The 23655-nt window shown below is 46.3% G+C and overlaps 1 protein-coding gene across 1 annotated transcript in view; it reads right to left on the bottom strand.

Annotated features, from left to right (window-relative positions):
- The window catches only part of LOC134354085 (voltage-dependent calcium channel gamma-2 subunit), a 209391-nt gene that overhangs the window by 54998 nt on the left and 130738 nt on the right, over positions 1–23655 (bottom strand). The window contains exon 2 of the mRNA XM_063062832.1: positions 8952–9035. Within this exon, the coding sequence (XP_062918902.1) occupies positions 8952–9035 (84 nt within the window). The remainder of the gene's footprint in view (positions 1–8951; positions 9036–23655) is intronic.

Genomic DNA, 23655 nt, shown 5'->3' on the forward strand with positions numbered 1-23655 from the left:
AGTCAAAGGTGTACTAAGTGAGTATTACAGTATTAAAAGGATCTAATAAGGTGGATAAAGAGAAACATTTTCCTCTGTTGAGGTTGAGGGTAATCTGATTAGGAACTTATATCAATATGGGAGCCTGGGCAGTTCTGGGTGATGTCAAAAGGCTCTCAAAGCAGGAGGAATGGAGTGGAAATCTAGAACACAAAATAATCTGCAGATGCTGGGATCAAAGCAATACTCACAACATGCTGGAGGAACTCAGCAGGTTGGGCAGCATCCGTGGAAACCCACACCCTGCACTGCTCGGTTTTACTTCCTCCCCAAGATACACAAGCCTGACTGTCCCAGTAGACCCATAGTTTCTGCCTGTTCCTGTCCCACCGAACTGGTATCTCCCTACCTGGACTCCATTTTGTCACCTTGGAGAGGAGGTAAAACCGGGCGGTGCGGGGTGTGGGTTTCCATGGAAATCTAGAACTTCCTCCCCCCGGAAAGGTAATATACATCCTGATTTCATCGATTTGCGGCACCAGCTTTCACTGATCGGGGTTCAATTCCCGATGCTGCCCGTAAGGAGTTTGCACGTTCTCCCTGTGAATGCGTGGGTTTTCTCCGGGTGCTCTGGTTTCCTCCCACAGTCCAAAGTTAGGAATAGCACGTTGTGCATTGCTGTGTGGGGCAGGAGCGCGTGGTCACTTGCAGGCTGCCTAGTTTAATCTATGCTGATTCGATTTGATGCAGAATGACGCATTTCACGGTATGTTTCGACGTACGTGTGTCAAATAAAGTCAACGAAGCTATTCTTTAAGGCTTATTTTTATCATCAGGTCATTAACAAGGAAGGAAGTGTACTCAGGGATCCCGGGTGAACTGAGCTGGGGGTGCTGATCAGCGAAGAGGAGGTTGAATAGCAGAACAAGCTGGCACAGACCGATGGCCGCCTGTTTCTGTGTGTGTATTCTGTAGGCCTTCAATGCTGTAATGCAGTAAAAATTGCTAATCATTCCCACATAGAACAGTACAGGCCCTTCAGCCCACAATGTTGTCCTGACCCTTTGGCCTACTCTAAGATCAATCTAACCCTTCCCTCCTACATAGCCCTCCATTTTTCTATCATCCGTGTGCCTTTATAAGAGTCTGTTGAATATCCCTAAGGTATCTGCCTCTATCACCACCCATGGAGGTGTATTGTGCACTGACCCTTCCCTCCCCACATAGCCCTTCAGTTTTCTTTCATCCATGTGCTTATAATATCATAAGACCATAAAATATAGGAACAGAATTAGGCCGGAGTCTGCTCTGTCATTTCATCGTGGCTGATCCACTTTTCCTTTCAACCCCAGTCTCCTGCCTTCTCTCTGTATCCCTTCATGCCCTGTCTAATCAAGAATCTATCAATCTCTGCCTTAAATATACATAGACACTTGGCCTCCACAGCCATCTGTGGCAACCAACTCCACAGATTCACCACTCTTTGGCTAAAGAAATTCTTCCTCATCTCTGTTCTAAAAGGGCACCCCTCTATTCTGAGGCCCTGTTCTCTAGTCCTAGACTCTCACACCCTGGGAAACATCCTCTCCACATCCGCTCTATCAAGGCCTTTCAACATTCGATAGCTTCCAATTAGGTCACCATCTTTCTACTGAATTCTAGCGAATAGAGGCCTAGAGCCATCAAACGCTCTTCACATGACAAGATATCTCAGAGTCTCTTGAATACCCCTAATGTATCTGTCTCTCTCACCACCCTGGGTTCCATGTACCCACTACTCTCTGTGTAAAAAGCCTACCTCTGACATTGCCCCCGGTATAACGCCTGACATATTTTCACATTATAGTCCAAACATAGCTTTGGGTGCTATGAGGAACTACCTGAAAGTGGGGTATATGGTGGTATCCTGGGTCTCGGCCCGAAACGCCAACTGTTTATTCATTTCCATACACGCTGCCTGACCTGCTGAGTTCCTCCAGCATTTTGTCTGTATTGCTCTGGATTTCCAGCATCTGCAGACTCCCTCGCTTGTTTACGTTCTGAGTTCGCCCCCAATCTCGGGTGCGGCAAGAGGTAAGCTAGCCTTGTTGACCTCGGTCTTGATTCTGTGCTGGAGCAGTTGAAATTTTTGGAGGAGAGTTGAACATAACTAATGAGCATTGTCAGGGTACAACTATTGTTTCTCCTTCAGTTTTTTGGTGTTTTCTTTCTTGTGGCCAATTGGCGGGTGGGTGATCTGTTAACTTTTTGTGTGTAAGAGGGAGGGTTGGGGGATTTGATACTACTGTCCCTGTTCTTTTGTGCAAGTGAGGGATTGAGGATTGTTATTGTCACTTATTTTTTTCTCTGCTGGTGAGGGAGCCGGGGATTGTTATTGTCACTTCTTCTGCGGCTGAGGGAGTGGGGGATTTTGAGGTCTGCGAGCTTTGTTTCTCTGCTTTTTCATGCCAGTTGAGGGGGAGTTGATGTCCTTTCTTTCATCAACTCCCATGGTCTTTCTGTATATAATGGCTATCTGGAGAAGACAAATATCAGAGTTGTATTGTACATGCATACTTTGACAATAAAATTGACCTTTGAACCTTTGGACTACTACAACGACTGAGGACAGCGGTTTTCATCACCCAGTCAGAGCCTGTGATCTGGAATGCACTGTCTGAAGTGACAGGGAAAGATAAAGATTCAGAATAGCTTTATTTGTCACAGGTACATACAGTGGTAGGGTGGCGGGGTGGAGATATGACCCTACCAAAGGAGGCGTAAGGCTCTCCTTCCATCCACTAGCCTGCAGGTCACTCTTGGGTAAGGTGCAGCACATGCTTAGCCCCCTGCTCAGGTCACGCAAAGCCATGGGAGCAGGTGGTGGATGGTTGTATCACAAATCCTGGTTATGCAGCCACTAACGCCAGGCAGACATTCTCTGAAGAGCATTGGCCATGGCTGGGGTCACCCGTCTTGTAAAGTCACTGCCCAGGAGGCGGCAAAGGCAAACCGCTTCTGTAGAAAAATTTGCCAAGAGCAATCACGGTCACGGAGAGACCATGATCGCTCACGTCATATGACAGGGCAGATATTGAACGAGCGAACATTCAGCGGAATGCATTGTTTGCGTCAAAGCAAACCAATGAGGATTGTGGTGCGGGTGTCCCATACTTCCGGCCCCAACATAGCAAGCCCACAACCTGCAGGTCCTTGGAATGTGGGAGGAAACCGGAGCACCCGTAGGAAACCCAGGCTGTCATGGGGAGAATGTACAAATTCCTTACAGGCAGTGGCAGGTTTTGAACCCTGATTTAACACGCTGGCGCTGTAACAGTGTTACGCTAACCGCGGCACTGTCATGCCGCCCCACGGCACATAGAAGAGGGTTCAATAAGGACTACGGAATGAATGTCTCAGGTCTCGGAATCTTGTTTCCTGGTTCCGATGAATCATTGACTCTGTTTCTCCTGCCAGAGATGCTGTCCGATCTACCGAGTGCTCCCAGCATCTTCTGATTTTATTGTTAATGTCTGAAAATTTTCCTCATGATTTTCACTTTCAGCTTCAACAGGAGCTTCTTAAAGTGACTTGGATGAAAAAGAGGACAAAATTTTCAGGACGGTGGGGAAGGGCAGGTAGACGGGTGAATTAAACAGCTTGTTCAAGGACCTAGCACGGCAATGAAGGGACGGACAGCCCCCAAGTGTGCTGTCTGTTCAAGTAATGGTGTATTCAGGTGACAACTTGAGTTGTTAAGCTGGCCAGAATGGAAATTCAGTTCAGTTCTGCTTTGGCTGTAACCATAAGACCATAAGACCATAGATCACTGACATAGAAGAAGAATTAGGCCATTTGGCCCATCAAGTCTGCTCCACCATTCAGTAATGGCTGATTTATTATCCCTCTCAACCCCATTCTCCTGTATTCTCCCAGTAACCTTTGACACCTTTACTAATCAAGAACCTATCAACCTCCACTTTAAATATACCCAAAATGATTTGGCCTCCACAGCTGTCTGTGGCAATGAATTGCACAGATTCACCAGCCTCTGGCTAAAGAAATTCCTCCTCATCTCTGTCCTCAAGGGACCTTCTTCTATTCTGAGACTGTGCCCTCTGGTTCTAGGCTCCCCCCACTACAGGAAACATCTTCTCCACATCCACTCTATCTAGGCCTTACAATATTTGATTCCTTCCCCCCACTCATTCTTCTGAACTTTAGTGAGTATAGGCCCAGAGCCATCAGACACTCGTAACACTCCAGCATGAATCCCGTGTGGGCTGGGGCTGTGTGCCAAGTGTTGGGACACATTGAGTGTTTTGTTGTCAGATAGTCCAGAACAAACAGCAATGGTTGGCCTTGAGACAAGCACTCTCACTAACAGCAGTCGAAAGAGCTGATTCCTTGTGGTGAGTGAGGTAACTGAACCTCCTCGATTGTCTATCTATCTTGAAATTCAATCGTGGGCATGCCAGACGTGTGTTATTCAATCAAATGTTGTCCCCGGTGTAGACCACATCACATCCTCACACTTCCTCTCTACATTGACTCCACCAGGTAACCGGGCGCAGGTGGGACAATAGATTCCTAGCCTGCGGCTTATCTAGACGCTGGGCCAGGAGGAGGCCATTTGCTGTTGTACCTTTCATATGGACCACTAGCTCACTTCAGTTAACCTGTCCTTGCCCTGTAATTTCCAACGCTCTTGCCCAATGAGTGCCTCAGAGCCCAAGCCAATGTACTGCAGATGCTGGAAGCAGAAAATCTTGGAAATACTCAGCCTGCCGGGCAGCATCTGTGGAGAGTGAAACAGGCAATGTTTAAGGTCAAGGACCTCTGGTAATTGAGCCGTGTTATCTTTGCTTCTCCATCCACAGGTGATACCTCGTCCACTGGACACTTCCAGTGTTGTGTAAAGAGCTCCAGTTGACTGCTCTGACTACAGTCAGAGTCCCACCCCTGACGTGTGAAGATGCTTACTTTTCTCCCAGCCTGGATCTAGTTCTGAAGTTGTGTCCTTTGGTTTTGAATGGCCACTCTCATTCATTGAAGAGGTGGTTTACGAGACTCATCCCATTGAATCCTTGGACCATTCGATAAGATCATTGCTCAGTCTTCTGTGGAGGTCAATCACTTCAAGCTTCCTCATTTAACTCTTCATGTGCTGGTATTGGTCTGGTGAATCTGAGCTTTATCCCCTCCAAGGCAAGTAGCTCTTTCCTGAGTGTTAGGGCTTTTCTGATGAATGCTATCTCTGTTGCCCAACACTGAAATGAAGCACTGATTGAAGACCTGCGGGGCATACCCTGTGGTTGCATCTCACAATCCTAGCACTTTTGCCTCCAACCTAACATCGATTTCTCTGTCTTTGGATCATTTCTCTTCCTCCTCCTTCTCTGTTTTTCCATTCCCCATACCAGCTCCGCTCTTACCTTCTCTTCTCATCACTTGCCTATCATTCCCTTCTGGTGCCCCCCACTTCCTTTTCTCCCATGGTCCACTCTCCTCTCCTATCAGATTCCCTCTTCTTCAGCCCTTTATCTTTCTATTTTCCACCTATGATTGGGCGGGATGGTAATATAGTGGTTAGCACGACACCTTACAATACAGGAGACCTGGGTTCAATTCCCGTTGCTGCCTGTAAGATGTTTGTACATTCTCCCTGGGTGCTCCAGTATCCTCCCACAGTCCAAAGACCTACTGATTGCTAGGTCAATTGGTTATTGCAAATTGTCCTATGATTACACTAGAATTACTTTGGGGATTACTGGGTGGCGTGACTCAAAGGGCCGGAAGGATTTGGGATATATTCCATGCTATCTCCCAATAAATAAAAATACTCCCAGCTTCTCACTTCATCTCTCCTTCCCCACCCACCCCCCTTCCCTCTCACCTATGCCCTGCTAGCTTGTACTCCTTCCCCTCTCCAACCTTCTTATTTTAGCTTCTTCCCCCTTCCTTTCCGGTTCTGACGAAGGTGGGGAGGAGAGGACGGGGGGGGAGGGGGGAGAGAGAGGGGAGAGGGGGGAGGGGTGGGGAGAGGGGTAGAAGGGGGAGAGGGGAGGGGAAGGGGAGAAGGGGGAGAAGAGGAGAGGGGGGAGGAGAGGGGATGGGGGGAGAGATGCTGCCTGGCCTGCTGAGTTTCCCCAGCATTTTGTGCAGAGAAAGTTTCCTATACTTTTTACTTCGAACTCCATACTTTGAACCACAGTAGGGGAGTATCAGATTCCTTCTTCATCTTTTCTTTTACCACCCACTTGGCTTCTTTCCGGTTAAAAAAAACTCCCTCCCCCTCCTCGCTCTGGCCTCTTACCTCTTCTCATGTGCCTGGTGCCCCTCCTTCTTCCCTTCCTCCACTCTCCTCTCCAATCAGATTCCTTCCTCTCCAGACCCTGACCTTTCCCACCCACCTGGCTTCACCCATCACCTTCCAGCTGGTCCTCCTTCCCCTCCCCCCCCCACTTTTTATTCTGGCATCTTCCCCCCTTCCGTTCCAGTCCTGATGAAGGGTCGCAGTCCAAAACGTCAACCGTTTATTCCTCTCCATGGATGCTGCCTGACCTACTGAGTTCCTCCAGCATTTTGTGTGTTACCTTGCATCTATCGTCTGACTGCACAGCAAGTGTAAGACTATATTCTGCATTCTGTTGTTCTTTTCCTTTGTTGTGCTGACGTGACAAAATGACCTGTACGGACAACCTAGGTATCAGTCTTGTAAGTTTTCACTAAGGTCAGCTTGTCCTTCCTTAAGTATAAAGACCAAATGTGGTTTCACCAAAGCCATGCTCATTCACAATAGGACTTCATCATTCTCTACACGATGCTCCTGAGCCATGTTTGGATTTATCGGCATTTGGGTTGGGTTAGTTCTTGAGGATGGAATGATCCCACAATCTACATGATGAAAGGAATGGTCTGTATAGTATTCCTTAGATTCCGATTCCAGATGAGAGTATATGGGGGAAAGATTTGAACCCACAACTGTTTGACACAGAGGGATCACTTTGGTAAAGGTTTGCTTCATCTTCTGTTGGGGATGGTTTGAGTCATAGAGCACTACAGCACCAAAACAGGCCATTCGGCCCATTTAGTTCATGTCAAACTATTATTTTGCCTAGTCCCGATGACCAGCACCGGACCATACCTCTCCCATCCAAACTTCTCTTAAATGTTGAAATCAAACCAACATTCACAACTTCCACTGGCATCCCGATTCACACTCTCACCACCTTCCGAGCACATTTTTCCAGCTGGTCCAGATCTCACTGCAAGTTTTGAAAACCTTCCTCGCTGTCCAGTACCAATCTGGGTGTCCTCTACAAGGGCTGTGAGTGGGTGGGGGTAGGAGGAGGAGGAGGAGGAATCAGAGGAGCACTGAAAGAGCAACATTTGAGATGGCAGGCATCCGTGGGCCTGACTACGACCAGGAGTGCAAGCTGGGGCAGACAGGACAATGCCTATGTGCCACCTTTTGGCTACAATTCCATTCGGGGATTGGGATCCCATCTGTTTATCAATGCATTTCTCCAGCCTTTATGAGCTCCCAACCCACACGGTTGGCCTTTGGCTAATGGCCAGATGTTTAACTAGTGGTTAGCTCTCACCAAGAAGCGGACAGTATCAGTATTGATTAGTATAGATGAGTACACAGTGGCTAGCATGGGTTCAGTGGGCCGAAGGACCTGTATGCCTATTTTATGACTCTATGGGAAGGACCTTTTCTTTCTCTCTTGCCTATTGTAAGTCTCCCTCAATTCCATTTAAAACCCGTGTAGTTATAAAGTCCATTACTTTGCAGGGTTAATAAGTGTCCACCATACAGGGTGTCCAGCACCTCTGGTGAAAGGGCTGATCGTGTCCAGTCTGGGACAGCTCACTCACCTTCAGTCTGTACCATTCACTAAGCTCTCAACTGTGACTCCAAGTATGTGCATGTGATAGCGGCCCCAACCCGGTACACCGCTTTGACAGGTGGGCTGGACCAGGTGAGAGTAGGTGGTGGCCTCATACTCCGGTGAGATAGGGACATGCCTGTCCCAGCATGCAAGGTTAGATCTGGCGGACTGGGCGGATGAGATCTACAGTGAGGTCCAATGGCCAGGAAGGTGGGACTATTACACTCCATGGAGAGCGAAGGGCATGACGAGCCACAGAAGATGTCATGTTCCTCCACTGCAACCAAGGAAGACCCCAGTTTGTGATGCTTGTTCATACCACTAAACCCTGACTTCTGAGGTCGAGAGAGTGAACAGCCCCAGTGCAACAGCTTTTCCACTTCAAAAACTCTCCCGCACAGGTCCCCTGTCCTCGTCGGACAGCAAGGACGACCACCACCATACATCTAATGGTTAATATACAATCGCACTACAAATACATGATTGCACTACATAATGCCATTAGGGGAGAGTTGACTGCCATCAAAATGGATATTATATTGGAAACCGAGGTTGGTTATTTGTGTTAGTAATCTGGAAGCCTGAGATACCTTATAGACAGTACATTTCTGAGTGAAATCAGAAGCATGATGAAATCAGAAATCCAATGAAATAGTCAGAAATCTGATGAAATCAGAAACACGTTGAAATAGTCAGAAATCTGATGAAATCAGAAACATGATGAAATCAGAAATACGATGAAATCAGAAACACGTTGAAATAGTCAGAAATCCGATGAAATCAGAAACATGATGAAATAATCAGAAATCTGATGAAATCAGAAATACGATGAAATCAGAAACACGTTGAAATAGTCCGAAATCTGATGAAATCAGAAACACAATGAAATAATCAGAAATCCGATGAAATCAGAAACATGATGAAATCAGAAGCACGATGAAATCAAAAGCACAATGAAATAGTCAGAAATGGGTCAAAATCAGAAACACGAAATCAGAAACACATTGAAACGGTCAGAAATACGAGGAAATCAGAAACACAATGAAATCAGAAACACGATGAAATGGTCAGAAACACGAAAGGAGGCAAACTTACGTAAGAAGTATTCAGCTGCATCTGCTTCATAATCTGCGTCTTCCGGGAAGTGGTCAATCTGCTTACATAACCCTTTAAAGTTTCCTGTTCAATGAGAAACAGGGAGAAATAAGTGAACTTTTCCTGCATGAACCATTAGCACAGAACCAGGGGAATGAACCCAGCAAGAAAAGGTTGGAAATACTCAGCAGATCCGGCAGCATCTGTGGAGGGAGAAAGCACAGAGGACAGGCCTTCCAATGGAACTAAGAATCATTAACTATCAAACGTTTTTTTCAGTTGCAGACAAGGTGTTGAGGTGGGGGTTAGGGGTGGGGAGAATAAAGGGAAGGTCTATGATGTGGTGGAGAGACTAAATGACACATGTGGTGTTGGTGGTGGGATGTGAAGGTATGTTAATTGTAGCTGATACATCTGGAGAAGGTGTAAATACACTCAATGGCCACATTATTAGCTACCTATACCTAATAAAGTGGCCACAGATTGTACGTTCATGATCTTCTGCTGCTGTAGCCCATCCACTTCAAGGTTCAATGTGTTGTGCATTCAGAGATGCTCTTCTGTACATCACTGTTGTAACACATGGTTATCTGAGTTACTGTCACCTTCCTGTCAGCTTGAACGAGTCTGATCATTCTCCTTTGATCTCTCTCATTGACCAGGCATTTTCACCCACAGAACTGAATTGAATTGTATTTGAATTAAATTGAATTGACTTTATTACTTACATCCTTCACGTACACGTTACGTCTCCATTCAAATGTATAACAGGATAGTCAATATAACATAGAAATACAGTTGCGTCAGCATGTTAATCAGTCTGATGGCCTGGTGGAAGAAACCGTCCCGGAGCCTGTTGATCCTGGCTTTAATGCTGCAGTGCTATTTCCTGGGTGGTAGCAGTTGGAACAGTTTGTGGTTGGGGTGACTCAGGTCACCAATGATCCTTTGGGCCCTTTTTACACACCTGTCTTTGTAAATGTCCTGAATAGTGGGAAGTTCACATCTACAGATGCGCTGGGCTGTCCGCACCACTCTCTGCAGAGTCCTGCGATTGAGGGAAGTACAGTTCCCATACCGGGCAGTGATGCAGCCAGTCAGGATGCTCTCAATTATGCCACAGTAGAAAGTCCTTAGAATTTGGGGACTCATACCAAACTTCTTCAACCAACTGAGGTGAAAGAGGTGCTGTTGTGCCTTTTTCACCACGCAGCTGGTATGTACAGACCACGTGAGGTCCTTGGCGATGTTTATGCCGAGGAACTTAAAGCTGTTCACCCTCTCAACCCCAGATCCATTGATATCTATAAGGGTTAGCCTGTCTCCAATCCGCTCACCGAATGTATTTTTTTCGTTTTTCGCACCATTCTCTGCAAACTCTAGAGACTGTTGTGCATGAAAATCCCAGGAGATCAGCAGTTTCTCAGATACTCAAACCACCCTGACTGGCAGCAAGATCGTTTCCCCGGTCAAAGTCACTCAAATCACATTTCTTACCCATTCTGATATTTGGTCTGAACACCAACTGAACCTCATGACCATGTCTGCGTGCTTTTATGCATTGAGTTGCAGCCACACGATTGGTTGATTAGATATTTGTACTGATGGGCAGATGTACAAGTGTACCTAATAAAGTGGCCACTGATGTGGAGGAGATGTTTGAAATCAAAAATAGAGAGACAATATCCATGGACAACAATTGAAGCTGGGATATTCAGAAGCTACAGTTGCTGTAAATTGGAAATAAAAACAGAAAGTTCCGGAAGTCTGCAGCTGCGGAGGCATCCATGGAGGGGGAAGAAAGCAGTAAGTGTTGGCTTTTCATCAGATCTGGCCCTATTAACTGGAAAGGCAGATTACCTAACGTTATTGAATTCAATGTTAAGTCCTCGGGGCTTTATTGTGCTTCATTAGAAGAGTTGTTCCCTGAGCCTATATTAGGCTTTGCAGGGACACAGTCAGATGCTAAAGTCAGAGAGATCGGAGAGGTATGGGATGGAGAATTAAAGCCACAGATATGTTGGGATAGAGATGTGAAAAGGAAGTTGAATTTCTTATGACAGAAGAGAGTCTGCGGATGCTGGAAATCTTGAGCGACACACGCACAGAATTCTGTAGGAACTCAGCAGGTCAGGCAGCATCTATGGAGCGGAATAATTAGCCTGATCTGCTGAGTTCGTCCAGCATTTTGTGTTCGTCTTCCTCTTTAATATCTTATCCCGTGTATACGACAGAAGGCCTTACTATGATTATTTGAAATTATATATTTTAAATGATAAACACGAGAAATTCTGCTGGAAATCCAGAGCAACAAAGACAAAATGCTGGAGGAACTCAGCAGGTCAGGCGGTATCTACGGAAATGAATAAATAGTCGATGTTTCGGGCTGAGACCCTTCTTCAGAACTGAAAAGGAAGGGGTAAAACACCAGAATAAAAAAGAAAATACTTACCCCTGAGGTGTCTAAAGTGCTACACCTGCCCATTCACCTCCTCCCTCACTTCCATTCAGGGCCCTAAACTGTCCTTCCAAGTGAGAAAACACTCCACCTGCCAATCTGCTGGGGTCACTTATTGTGCCTGGTGCTCCCGATGCCATCTCCTCTACACTGGTGAGACCCGTCGTAAACTGCAGGGCCCACTTCATCAAGCACCTCTGCTCCATTCGCCAAAAACGGGGCTTCCTGATGGCCAAGCATTTTAATTCTCATTCCCATCCCCGTTCCCGTTCTGACCTCCCCTTGTGCCAAGATGGGGGTACTCTCAGGCCACAGGAGCAGCATTTTATATTCCATCCAGGTAACCTCCTTTCTGATGGCATGAATTTCAATCTCTCCTTCCGGTAATTTTTTTCCTCCGCTCCCCTCTTCTTCTATTCCACACTCTGGCCTTTTACCTCCTCTCACCTGCCTATCACTTCCCCCTGGGTCCCTTTCTCCTATGGTCCACTCTCCTCTCCTATCAGATTCCTTCTTCTCCAGCCCTTGACCTTTCCCACCCACCTGGATTCACCCATTGCCTTCCAGCTAGTCTCCTTCCCCTACCACACCTTCTTATTCTAGCATCTTCCCCCTTCCATTTCAGTCCTGAAGAAGGGAGGCGGCCCGAAACATAGACTGTTTATTCATTTCCCTAAATGCTGCCTGACCTGTTGAGTTCCTTCAGCATTTTGTGTGTATCTTAAATGAGGTATTTCAAGATGATTCATTAATTTTGGGATCGAATGTAGGGATGGGTCATGGGGTTACCCCGGTGGGGATGACTTCTCAAAGCCTGCCCACCATGTGTGAGGCATGTCATGAGTGCAATGGAATATTCTCCCTTTACCCAGATGGGTACAGTTCTACCAACACCCAAGAGGCTTGACGATGGCAATGGCAGCATAGCAGTTAATGTATCGCTTCACAGCTCCAGATTTCATCAGTCAGGAGTTCAATTCCCACCACCGCCTATAAGGAGTTTGTATGTTCTCCCCGCGACTGCCTGGATTTCCTCTGGGTACTCTGATTCCCTCCCACATTCCATCATATGGTTAGGGTTAGTGAGTTGTGGGCATGCTACGTCGATGCTGGAAGCGTGGCGACACTCGTGTGCTGACCAGTGCAATATTTGACTTGATGGAAATGGCATTTTCATTGGAGGTTTTGATATTCCAATATATATGTGACAAATAAAGATAATTTTTCATCTTTAAGATCCAGGACAAGGAAGCCCGCTTGATTGTTACCCTAAACATTCAGTACCTTCACTTCCGTCTACAACAGCGGTCCCCAACCACCGGGCCGCAAAGCATGTGCTACCGGTCCATGAGGAAACGATATGAGTCAGCTGCACCTTTCCTCATTCCCTGTCACGCACTGTTGAACTTGAACACAGGGTTGCCAACTGTTCCGCGTTTGCCGGGACATCCCGTATATCGGGCTAAATTGGTTTGTCCCATACGGGACCGCCCTTGTCCTGTATTTCCCCCGTTAAGGAAAAGCATTCCTAGAAACCTTTCGTGCCGAAATGGCGTAAAGCGAAGAAGCAATTACCATTAATTTATATGGGAAAAATTTTTGAGTGTTCCTAGACCCAAACAATAACCCACCAAATCATACCAAATAACACATAAATCCAAAAATAACACTAACATATAGTAAAAGCAAGCATGATATGATAAACACACAGCCTATATAAAGAAGAAATAATGTATGTACAGTATAGTCGGGAAGATTAAGCCAAAACCGATTTGTGGGAAAAAAATCGGCACGTACGCGCATGCGCACGTCACACATCACACATGCGCACAGGTGCCCGCGTAAGGCTTCATGGTCATGTCAGTCTCATTTGCGGTAAACACAAGTGTACCAGGATTTGACTGCTACTTTTGTCCCTTGTTTGGGAGTGAGAAAGTTGGCAACCCTTACTGTTAAAGACATACTGAGGTGATTTTCACCCTACTTGAACAACTCGCCCACCGGTCGGCTGGTCCGCATGAATATTGACAATATTAAACCGCATTGCGGTGCGACAAAGGTTGGGGACCCCGATCTACAAAATGCAGTGCAGTTTCTTATCTATGCCATACTGACCACAACAGGCAAACCTATGACTACTACCAAGAAAGGCAAAGACAGGGGAGTCAGGGCATCACCACCTCTCGTGGGTTCCTCTCCAACATCGTCCCTCCTTGGAAGTGTATCACTGTTCCTTTTTTGTCATTGGTTCTGAATCCTCGACTTCCCCAGCAATGAGGAATGAAATGCGTGGTCTGCCCTGAGCATCATCTACTTCATCACAGATGGGGTGAGAATTGATCTCCCACCTAGGGGTAAGAACTCGAAGCTGGTGTGGGCCATTCAGCCAATTGACCCTGCTACACACAATCTCCAGCAAATCTCAAAATGGCTGCCTCACCATCTGGTATGTAAAGGTTGTAAAAAGCTCCCAAAGATGGTAAACTCAGCAAGCTCCATCATGGGCACACGCCTCCCCAACATCGAGGATGTCTTCAAAAGGTGACGCCTCAAAAAGGCAGCATCCACCTTTAAGGACTCCCGCCACCCAGGCCATGCTCTCTTCTCATTACTACCATCAGGGAGGAGGTAACAAAGCCTGAAGATGTGCGTTTAATGTTTTAGGAACAGCTTCTTCTCCTTCACCATCAGATTTTAAAGTTCAAAGTCCAAAGTAAATTTATTATCCAAGTATGGATATATCACCATCTTCTACCCTGAGATTCATTTTCTTGTGGGCATTCACAGTAGAACAAAGACATACAATAGAATCAATGAAAATCTACACAGAGACGGACAAACAACCAACGTACAAAAGAAAACAAACAGCGCAGATACAAAAAATTCTGAACAATTCATGAACCTCACTATTTTTGTTCTCTTTTTGCACTATTTGTTGATTTTATCTATAAATATTTCTTATTGTAATTTATAGTGGCTCCTTTGGGTTGTCACAGCTGGGCCGAGGGGCGGTGGTGGTAGTGGAGGTAACCCACTACCCACTAAATGCTCGTCCATCATGGTTGGCAGCTCATCTAGGAGAAGGAAAACTCTGATCTCAAACCTTTGCCGCCTTGCGGCTGCACCCGCTCATGGGGAAGGGTGTGGGAGCAAACTCCGAGGGAAGGTTCAGAGCTGGAGTCCCTAATGCAGTCCTACATTGAGTTCAACACTGACTGGCAACTCTTGTGACACCACTGTGTCGGTCTCTGCCGTTCCTTTGGATTCACCAGCTGTGTGGAGCGGGGGAGCCTGTTCCATGGGCAGCAGCTTGCTTTCCTTATCATACTGCCCTGGCCAAGCAAGGCTGCAGGACCGGATGGTGTCAGTACCAGGGTGCTCAAAGCCTGTGCCCCTCAGCTATGTGGAGTACTTCACCATGTCTTCAACCTGAGCCTGAGGCTCCGGAGGGTTCCTGTGCTGTGGATGATGTCCTGCCTCGTCCCTGTGCTGAAGACGCCGCGCCCCAGCGGCCTCAATGACTACAGACCGGTGGCATTGACCTCCCACATCATGAAGACCCTGGAGAGACTTGTTCTGGAGCTGCTCTGGCCTATGGTTAGGCCACACTTAGATCCCCTCCAGTTCGCCTACCAGCCCTGACTAGGAGTTGAGGATGCCATCGTTTACCTGCTGAACTGTGTCTACGCCCACCTGGACAAGCCAGCGAGCACTGTGAGGGTCATGTTTTTTGACTTCTCCAGTGCGTTCAACACCATCCGCTCTGCTGGGGGAGAAGCTGACAGTGATGCAGGTGGATGCTCCCCTGGTATCATGGAATATTGATTACCTGACTGGCAGACCACAGTACGTGTGCTTGCAACACTATGTGTCCGACAGAGTGATCAGCAACATTGGGGCTCCACAGGGGACTGTCTTGTCTCCCTTTCTCTTCACCATGTACACCTCGGACTTCAACTACTGTACAGAGTCTTGTCATCTTCTGAAGTTTTCTGAAGACTCTACCATAGTTGGATGATCAGCAAGGGAGATGAGGCTGAGTACAGGACTACGGTAGGAAACTTTGTCACATGGTGTGAGCAGAATTATCTTCAGCTTAATGTGAAGAAGACTAAGGAGCTGGTGGTGGACCTGAGGAGGCTAAGACACTGGTGACCTCTGTTTCCATCCAGGGGGTCAGTGTGGACATGGTGGAGGATTACAAATACCTGGGGATAAGAATTGACAATAAACTGGACTAGTCAAAGAACACTGAGGCTGTCTACAAGAAGGGTCAGAGCCGTCTCTATTTCCTGAGGAGACTGAGATCCTTTAACATCTGCCGGACGACGCTGAGGATGTTCTACGAGTCTGTGGTGGCCAATGCTATCATGTTTGCTGTTGTGTGCTGGGGCAGCAGGCTGAGGGTAGCAGACACCAACAGAATCAACAAACTCATTCGTAAGGCCAGTGATGTTGTGGGGATGGAACTGGACTCTCTCACGGTGGTGTCTGAAAAGAGGATGCTGTCTAAGTTGCATGCCATCTTGGTCAATGTCTCCCATCCACTACATAATGTACTGGATGGGCACAGGAGTACATTCAGCCAGAGACTCATTCCACCGAGATGCAACACAGAGCATCATAGGAAGTCATTCCTGCTTGTGGCTATCAAACTTTACAACTCCTCCCTTGGAGGGTCAGACACCCTGAGCCAATAGGCTGGTCCTGGACATAATTTACATATTACTATTTAATTATTTATGGTGGAACTGTAATGAAAACCAATTTCCCTCGGGATCAATAAAGTATGACTATGACTATGACTATATCTGATTTTCTACAAGAGGTCAACGTATATCTGACCTCCATATCTCCTGAATCCTTGCATGTCCCGAATCCTATGGACCTTTTGAAAGCTATCAGGATTGTGGCTCTGAGGCGGTTTGGGAGATGGAATTCTAAATCTCCACACCTGGACCCACCTGGGAAACTGTTGAGGGGAGGCTCATTAACAGCAATTTTAATTTTCATTTTAGTGGGGGGTCATTCATTCCTCCAGGAATTTCTTCCTACTGGAGCTGGGAATGGTTCATAATATTGTAAGCAGCGGCTATTTTCACTGTAGTTCCAAGTGGATCTCTCCCCAGTAGTGACATGCAATACTTTATACTTTATACTTTATTGTCGCCAAACAATTAGTACTAGAACGTACAATCATCACAGCGATATTTGATTCTGCGCTTCACACTCCCTGGATTACAAATATTAAATACTAAAAATATTAAAAATAGTTAAAATTAGTAAATATTAAAAATTTAAATTTTAAATCATAAATGGAAAATAGAAAATTGGGAAGTAAGGTAGTGCAAAACAACCGAGAGGCAGGTCCGGATATTTGGAAGGTACGGCCCAGATCCGGGTCAGGATCCGTTCAGCGGTCTTATCACAGTTGGAAAGAAGCTGTTCCCAAATCTGGCCGTATGAGTCTTCAAACTCTTGAGCCTTTTCCCGGAGGGAAGAGGGACGAAAAGTGTGTTGGCTGGGTGGGTCGCATCCTTGATTATCCTGGCAGCACTGCTCCGACAGCGTGCGGTGTAAAGTGAGTCCACGGACAGAAGATTGGTTTGTGTGATGTGCTGTGCCATGTTCACGATCTTCTGCAGCTTCTTTCGGTCTTGGACAGGACAACTTCCATACCAGGTTGTGATGCACCCCAGAAGAATGCTTTCTACAGTACATCTATAAAAATTAGTGAGGGTTTTGGGGGACAGGCCAAATTTCTTCAGTTTTCTCAGGAAGTAAAGGCGCTGGTGGGCCTTCTTGGCAGTGAACTCTGTTTGGTTGGACCAAGACAGGTCATTTGTGATATTGACCCCGAGGAACTTAAAGCTTTTGAACTGTTCCACTAGCGCACCAGCGATGTAAGTTGTGTCGTGCGGTTCGCTACTCCTTCTGAGGTCAACAACCAATTCCTTCGTCTTGCTGACGTTGAGGGATAGGTTATTGTCTTCGCACCATGCCACCAGGTTCTTAATTTCCTCTCTGTACTCAAACTCATTACTCCCCGAGATACGGCCTACAATTGTTGTGTCATCAGCAAACGTATATATTGAGTTTGATGGAAACTTGGCTACATAATCATGGGTGTACAGTGAGTACAGCAGGGGGCTGAGTACACAGCCAATACAGTCAAGCAAGTTATGTGTTCCAAGGAAGAATACTTTCTCTGTAGTGCAGGGACAAGCCCACAAGACCGTAAGACATTGAAGCAGAATTAGCCATTTGACCCAACAAGTCTGCTCCACTATTTGATCACGGCTGATTTATTTTTCTTTTTAACCCCATTCTCCTGCTTTCTCCCATAACCTTTGACACCCTTACTAACCAAGAACCTGTCTACCTCTGCTTTAAATATATAGAGTAATTGGGCCACCACAGCCATCCATGGCAATGAGTTCCATAGATTCACCACCCTCTGGCAAAGAACTTCCTCCACATCTCTGTTGCAAAGGGACGCCCTTGTATTCTGAGCCTCTGAATTCTGGTCCTAGACACTTCCACTATAGGAACTGTTCTCCCCATGTCTACTCTATCTAGGTCTTTCAATAATGGGATAGGCTCAAGCCCCCCACCTTGATGCCACACAAAGGTGAGTGGCGATTTTGGGTTGCTTGGTGGGGAAGAGTTATTAGGGACCAGAGAATATTTGGAAGTTTCAGAACTAACGCCGACAAAGTGTGGTTGGGTAAGGGTCACGAACCAAGTGCAGCAGACTTAGTTAAAATTGAGGTCAGCCACGATGTTGTACGATGGAGCAGACTCGAAGGGCTGCTTGACCTCTCTCTGTCCCCATATTTTACATTATATTCGAATCACTGGATTCTATTATCTAACATGGCTAAGTCCTACACATTTCACAGTACCCCTTCCAATCAAATCCGGAGAATCCCAAATGGCCCAGTCCACTTTCATTAACACAATACCGATTGGCTACAGATGATCTAATGTGGGACTGATGTCAGAGCTATTCACTTCATGGCTGAACTGATATCTGGCATTCGCCATCAGGTTCAGGAATTATTTCCATCTACAAGCTACCTATCACTAATTAACTACGAGCATGGATTAAACAAATCACCGGCCACCCTAAAGTAAATCTCTCTCTCACTCACAGACATACCTCTCATACACACTCTCTAACTCTCATTCTCAATCTCTCTCTCACTCACACACACCACACTGTCCGTCATTCTCACTCTCTCTCTCTGTCTCTCTCTCTCTCACACACACACACACCACTCAATCATTCTCTTTCTCTCCCTGTCTCTCTCTCCCTCTCAATTTCTCTCTCTCCCTCTCATGCACACACTATACTCTCTGTCATTCCCACTTTCCCTCTTCCTGTCTGTCTCTCTCTCTCACACGCACACCACACTCTCTCTCATTCCCACTCTTTCTCTTCTCTCTCTCTCTCTCTCTCTCTCTCTCTCTCTCTATCTCATACACACACACTATCTCTCACTCATTCTCATTCTCAATCTCTATCTCTCTTTCTGTCACTCTCTCTCTGTTTCTGTCTCTCTATCTCTCTCTGCCTCTCTCTCTTTTAGTCTCTCTCCATATCTGTCTATGTCTCTCTCTTTTTCACTGTGCCTCTGTCTGTGTCTCTCTCTCTTTATTTATCTCTCTCTCTGTTCTCTCTCTCTGTGCCTCTTGCTGTATCTCTCCCTTTGTTTCTGTCTTTCTGTGTCTCTCCGAACCGTCTCTCTCTGTGTCTCCCTGTTCCTCTCTCTGCCTTTCTCTCTCTCTTTCCATCTTTCTCTGTACCTTCCTCTCACACACAGACTCTCTCTCTCTCTCATTCTCACTCTTAACCTCTATGTTTCCTCTCCCTCTGTTGCTCTCTCTCTATCACTCTCTCTCTGCCTCTCTCTCTTTTAGTCTCTCTCTCTGTACCTGTTTCTGTCTCTCTCTTTCTCTGTCTTGTCTGTTTCTGTCTCTTTCTCTCTGTGTGTCACTCGTTTCTCTCTGTTCCTCTCTCATCTCTCTCTGCTCTGTTTCTGTCTTTCTCTGCATCTCACTGAACTCTCTCTCTCTTTCTCTGTCTCTCTCTGATGTTACTTCGCTACTAATAAAAAAAATCAGGATATATCAGCTGACTGTCAATTTGCAAATCTATAAAAACAGCTTCTTCTGAAGAGGATCTGTAGTGTAAACATCAGAAAATGAGCGCAAGACCGTCAGAAAATTTGCATATGCATGAGGGATACATTCCTTGCATATCTGCGTTGGTGCAGAAGAAAGTTGTATTCATGGAGAGGGTTACTGGTTTCAAATTGGCCACTGTTTTCATCTCACCATCTCCTACCATCAGGTGAGAGCAGGTGTATCCGTACTGGGGGACACTGGAATGATCCAAGATGTGTGGAAGTCAGAGTTCAGGAAGGAAGGTGCCAGAAGGGACATCCTCTGTGGGTGAGTGGTGGATGAGAGCGCTAGGCGCCTTGGGGGAAGATTGGTTGCCAGGGATGAGCGATGGGGTTGGACGTGTAATTTACAGTGGCGGAACGCACACAAAATTCTGGGGATCTCAGCAAGTCAGGCAGCATCTATTGAGGGGAATATATAGTCAACATTTTGATTCAGACCCAAAACATGAACTGTTTATTCCTCTCAATAGATGCTGCCTGCCTTACTGCATTCCTCCAGCATTTTGTGTGTGTGTGTGTGTGTTGCTCAAGATCTGCAGGAAAAGGGGAAGGGAGAGGAGAGGGAGCGGGAAGCACCAGAGAGGCATTCTGTAATAATCAGTAAACCAATTGTTTAGAATCAAGTCAGCTTGCCTAGTGTCTCAGGGCTGGGTGTGTCTGCACCCCCAGCCCTGGCGTTCCTTCTCTGCCACCTGTCCCACACCCCTCCCGTGTGTTCCATCCTCGCCATTCCCAACAGCCTCCGCTCACTCCGGATTTACAAACTTGCTCTCCGCTCCAAGTTGACCAGTATAGTACTGTGCAAACGTCTTAGGCACCTAGCTATATATGTATACCTAAGACCTTTGCAGAGTACTGTATGTTCGGCAGATTTTTAAACAACAATTCCAGTGGCTTATTTTGTGGGTTATCATGAAGATCATAAAACATAGGAGCAGAATTAGGCCATTCACCCCAATGAGTCTGCTCCACCGTTCCATCAAGGCTGATTTATTATCTCTCTCAAATAACACCATAAGACATAGGAGAAGAATTAACAGTAAAATGCTGGAAATGCACAGCAGGTTGGGCAGCATCTGTGGAGAGAGAAACTGGGGGAACCTTCATCAGAACAGGGAAAAGTTAGAGGTAAAGGAAAATTAGCATTGCAAGTCCATGTTCTTTTGAAAGATCGTTGATGTGGAATGTTAACATTCTCTCTCCACAGATGCTGCTTAACCTGCTGAGTATCACTAGAATTTTCTATTTTTATTTACTAGCATTTGCAGTTCTTTTTCAACCCGCTGAGTATTTGTGGCATTTTCTGCCTTTTTGAATAAGGTTAGGTCTGGATTCTTTAAGGATTAGATGAAATTGCATTGAAACTTATAAAATTCTAGCAGGACTCAACTGTTTTGTTGCAGAGAGGATGTTTTCTTTGGATCAGTCTCAAACCAAATGTCATGGAACAAAGTGCAGGCCCTTTAGGATTGGGATGAGGAGACATTTCTCCATTCACAGTGGAGAAGATGGATGCTGCAACCTTTGGAATTCCCCAATGGTTGAAGCTTTGGGGGTTCAGTCATTGAGTTATATGTGACCTCAGGAACTGCTGGAGGAACTCAGCATCTGCTGAGGGGAAAGGAACTGTCAATGCTTTGGGCTGAGACCCTCTTTCAGGACACCTTCCCCCACCTGCCCCCCCACCCCAGCCTGCAGATGCAGCTCAACTTGCTGAGTTCCTCTAACAGTTTGCATTTTTTTGCTCCAGATTCCAGCTCCTGTGTTCCCTTGTGTATATTGAGAGAATCAGCTGGCAGACCAGCCGCCTCACAACTCCAGTGACCTGAGTTCAGTCCTGACCTCTGTCGCAGTCCATGTGAAGTCTACACGTTCTCCACGTGACTGTGTGGACTTGCTCTGGGTGCTTTGGCCGTGACTATAAGACATAGGAGCAGAAATGGACCATTCAGCCCATCAAGTCTGCTCTGTCATCCGATCATGACTGATTTATTATCCCTCTCAACCACCTTCTCCTATCTTTTCTCCAGAAGCTTTGACACCCTGACTAATCAAGAATCTATCTACCTCCACTTTAAATGTACCCAATGACCTGGCCCCCACAGCTGCTTGTGGCAATGAATGCCACAGATTCCCCATCCTTTCGCTGAGGAAATTTCCTTCTCATCTCCATCCTAAATGGACGTCCCTCTATTCTGAGGTTGTACCCTCTGGTGCTAGACTCCCCCATTATAGAAAACATCCCCTCCACATCCATTCTGTCAATGCTTTTCAACATTTGATAGGTTGTAATGAGATTCCCCCCTCATTCTTCTAATCTCCAGCGAGTATAGGCCCAGAGCCATCAAACGCTCCTCCACACAGAGAGTGGTGGGTGTGTAGAATGCACTGCCGGCGACAGTGGTGCAGGCAGATACAATAGGGTCTTTTAAGAGACTCTTATATAGGTACACGGAGCTCAGAAAATAGAGGGTGATGCGGTAGGGAAATTCTAGGCAGTTTCTAGAGTAGGTTAGATGGTCAGCACATCATTGTGGGCTGAAGGGCCTGTAATGTGCTGTAGATTTCTATGTTCTATGATAATTCTTTCATTCTGGGGATCATTTTTGTGAACCTCCTTTGAATCCTCTTCAATGTCAGCACATCTTTTCTTAGATAAGGGGCTCAAAACTGCTCACAATACTCCAAGTGAGGCCTCACTAGTGCCCTATGAAGCCCTGACATTACATCCTTGCTTTTATATTCTAGTCCTCTCAAAATGAATGCTAACATTGCATTCGCCTTCCTCACCATCGACTCAACCTGCAAGTTAACCTTTAGGGAATCCAGCGCGAAGACTCCCAAGTCCATTTGCATCTCGGATTTTTGTATTTTTTCTCCCCATTTAGAAAATTGACCTGGCATCAATTGCAATTTGTACAGGAGAATCTCAAGTTTTGTCTCTTTTACTTTTACTTTACTTTATTGTCGTCAAACGATTGATACTAGAGTGTGCAATCATCACAACGATATTTGATTCTGCGCTTCGCGCTCCCTGGAGTACAAATCAATAGTAAATAGTAAAAAGTTAAATTATAAATCATAAATAGAAAATAGAAAAGGGAAAGTAAGGTAGTGCAAAAAACCGAAAGGCAGGTCCGGATATTTGGAGGGTACGGTCCAGATCCGGGTCAGGATCCATACAGCAGTCTTATCACAGTTGGAAAGAAGCTGTTCCCAAATCTGGCCGTACGAGTCTTCAGGCTCCTGAGCCTTCTCCCGGAGGGAAGAGGGACGAAAAGTGTGTTGGCTGGGTGGGTCGTGTCCTTGATTATCCTGGCAGCACTGCTCCGACAGCGTGCGGTGTAAAGTGAGTCCAAGGATGGAAGATTGGTTTGTGTGATGTGCTGGGCTGTGTTCACGATCTTCTGCAGCTTCTTCCGGTCTTGGACAGGACAACTTCCATACCAGGTTGTGATGCACCCTAGAAGAATACTTTCTACGGTGCGTCGATAAAAATTAGTGAGGGATTTAGGGGACAGGCCAAATTTCTTTAGCTTTCTCAGGAAGTAAAGGTGCTGGTGGGCCTTCTTGGCAGTGAACTCTGCTTGGTTGGACCAAGTCAGAGTCTTGTGTGCCACTGAAAGCCTTGGTTTTAATATTTAAACTGCAGCTATAGCCCAAGTCCCCTCTGCAGTGCTGAAGACCCCACCTGTCATAAATATCTTATTGATATAGAGATGGACATCAGAGATCTCACAGTTCTGTCATATCCATTGAATGGTGGAGGGTCCATGAATATCGTCTCCCTCAGGAGGTGAGTTCTGTACAAAGGCTGAAGCTTTTGCAACCATATTCAGGCAGAAGGGCTGAACAGATGATTCATCCAGACTTCCTCCTGAGATCTCCACCATCACAGAAGCCAGCCTCCAGCCAATTTGTTTCGCTCCACGCGACATCAAGAAGTGGCTGAGGGCACCGAATACAGTAAACATACAGGACAAGGCAGCATCAGATGTACAATCTAGAACTGGCTGCACTTTGAGCTGAGCTGTTCAGTACTGGACTTCCACAA

This window comes from Mobula hypostoma, chromosome 11 (genome assembly GCF_963921235.1).
Source record: "Mobula hypostoma chromosome 11, sMobHyp1.1, whole genome shotgun sequence".
Taxonomy (NCBI): domain Eukaryota; kingdom Metazoa; phylum Chordata; class Chondrichthyes; order Myliobatiformes; family Myliobatidae; genus Mobula; species Mobula hypostoma.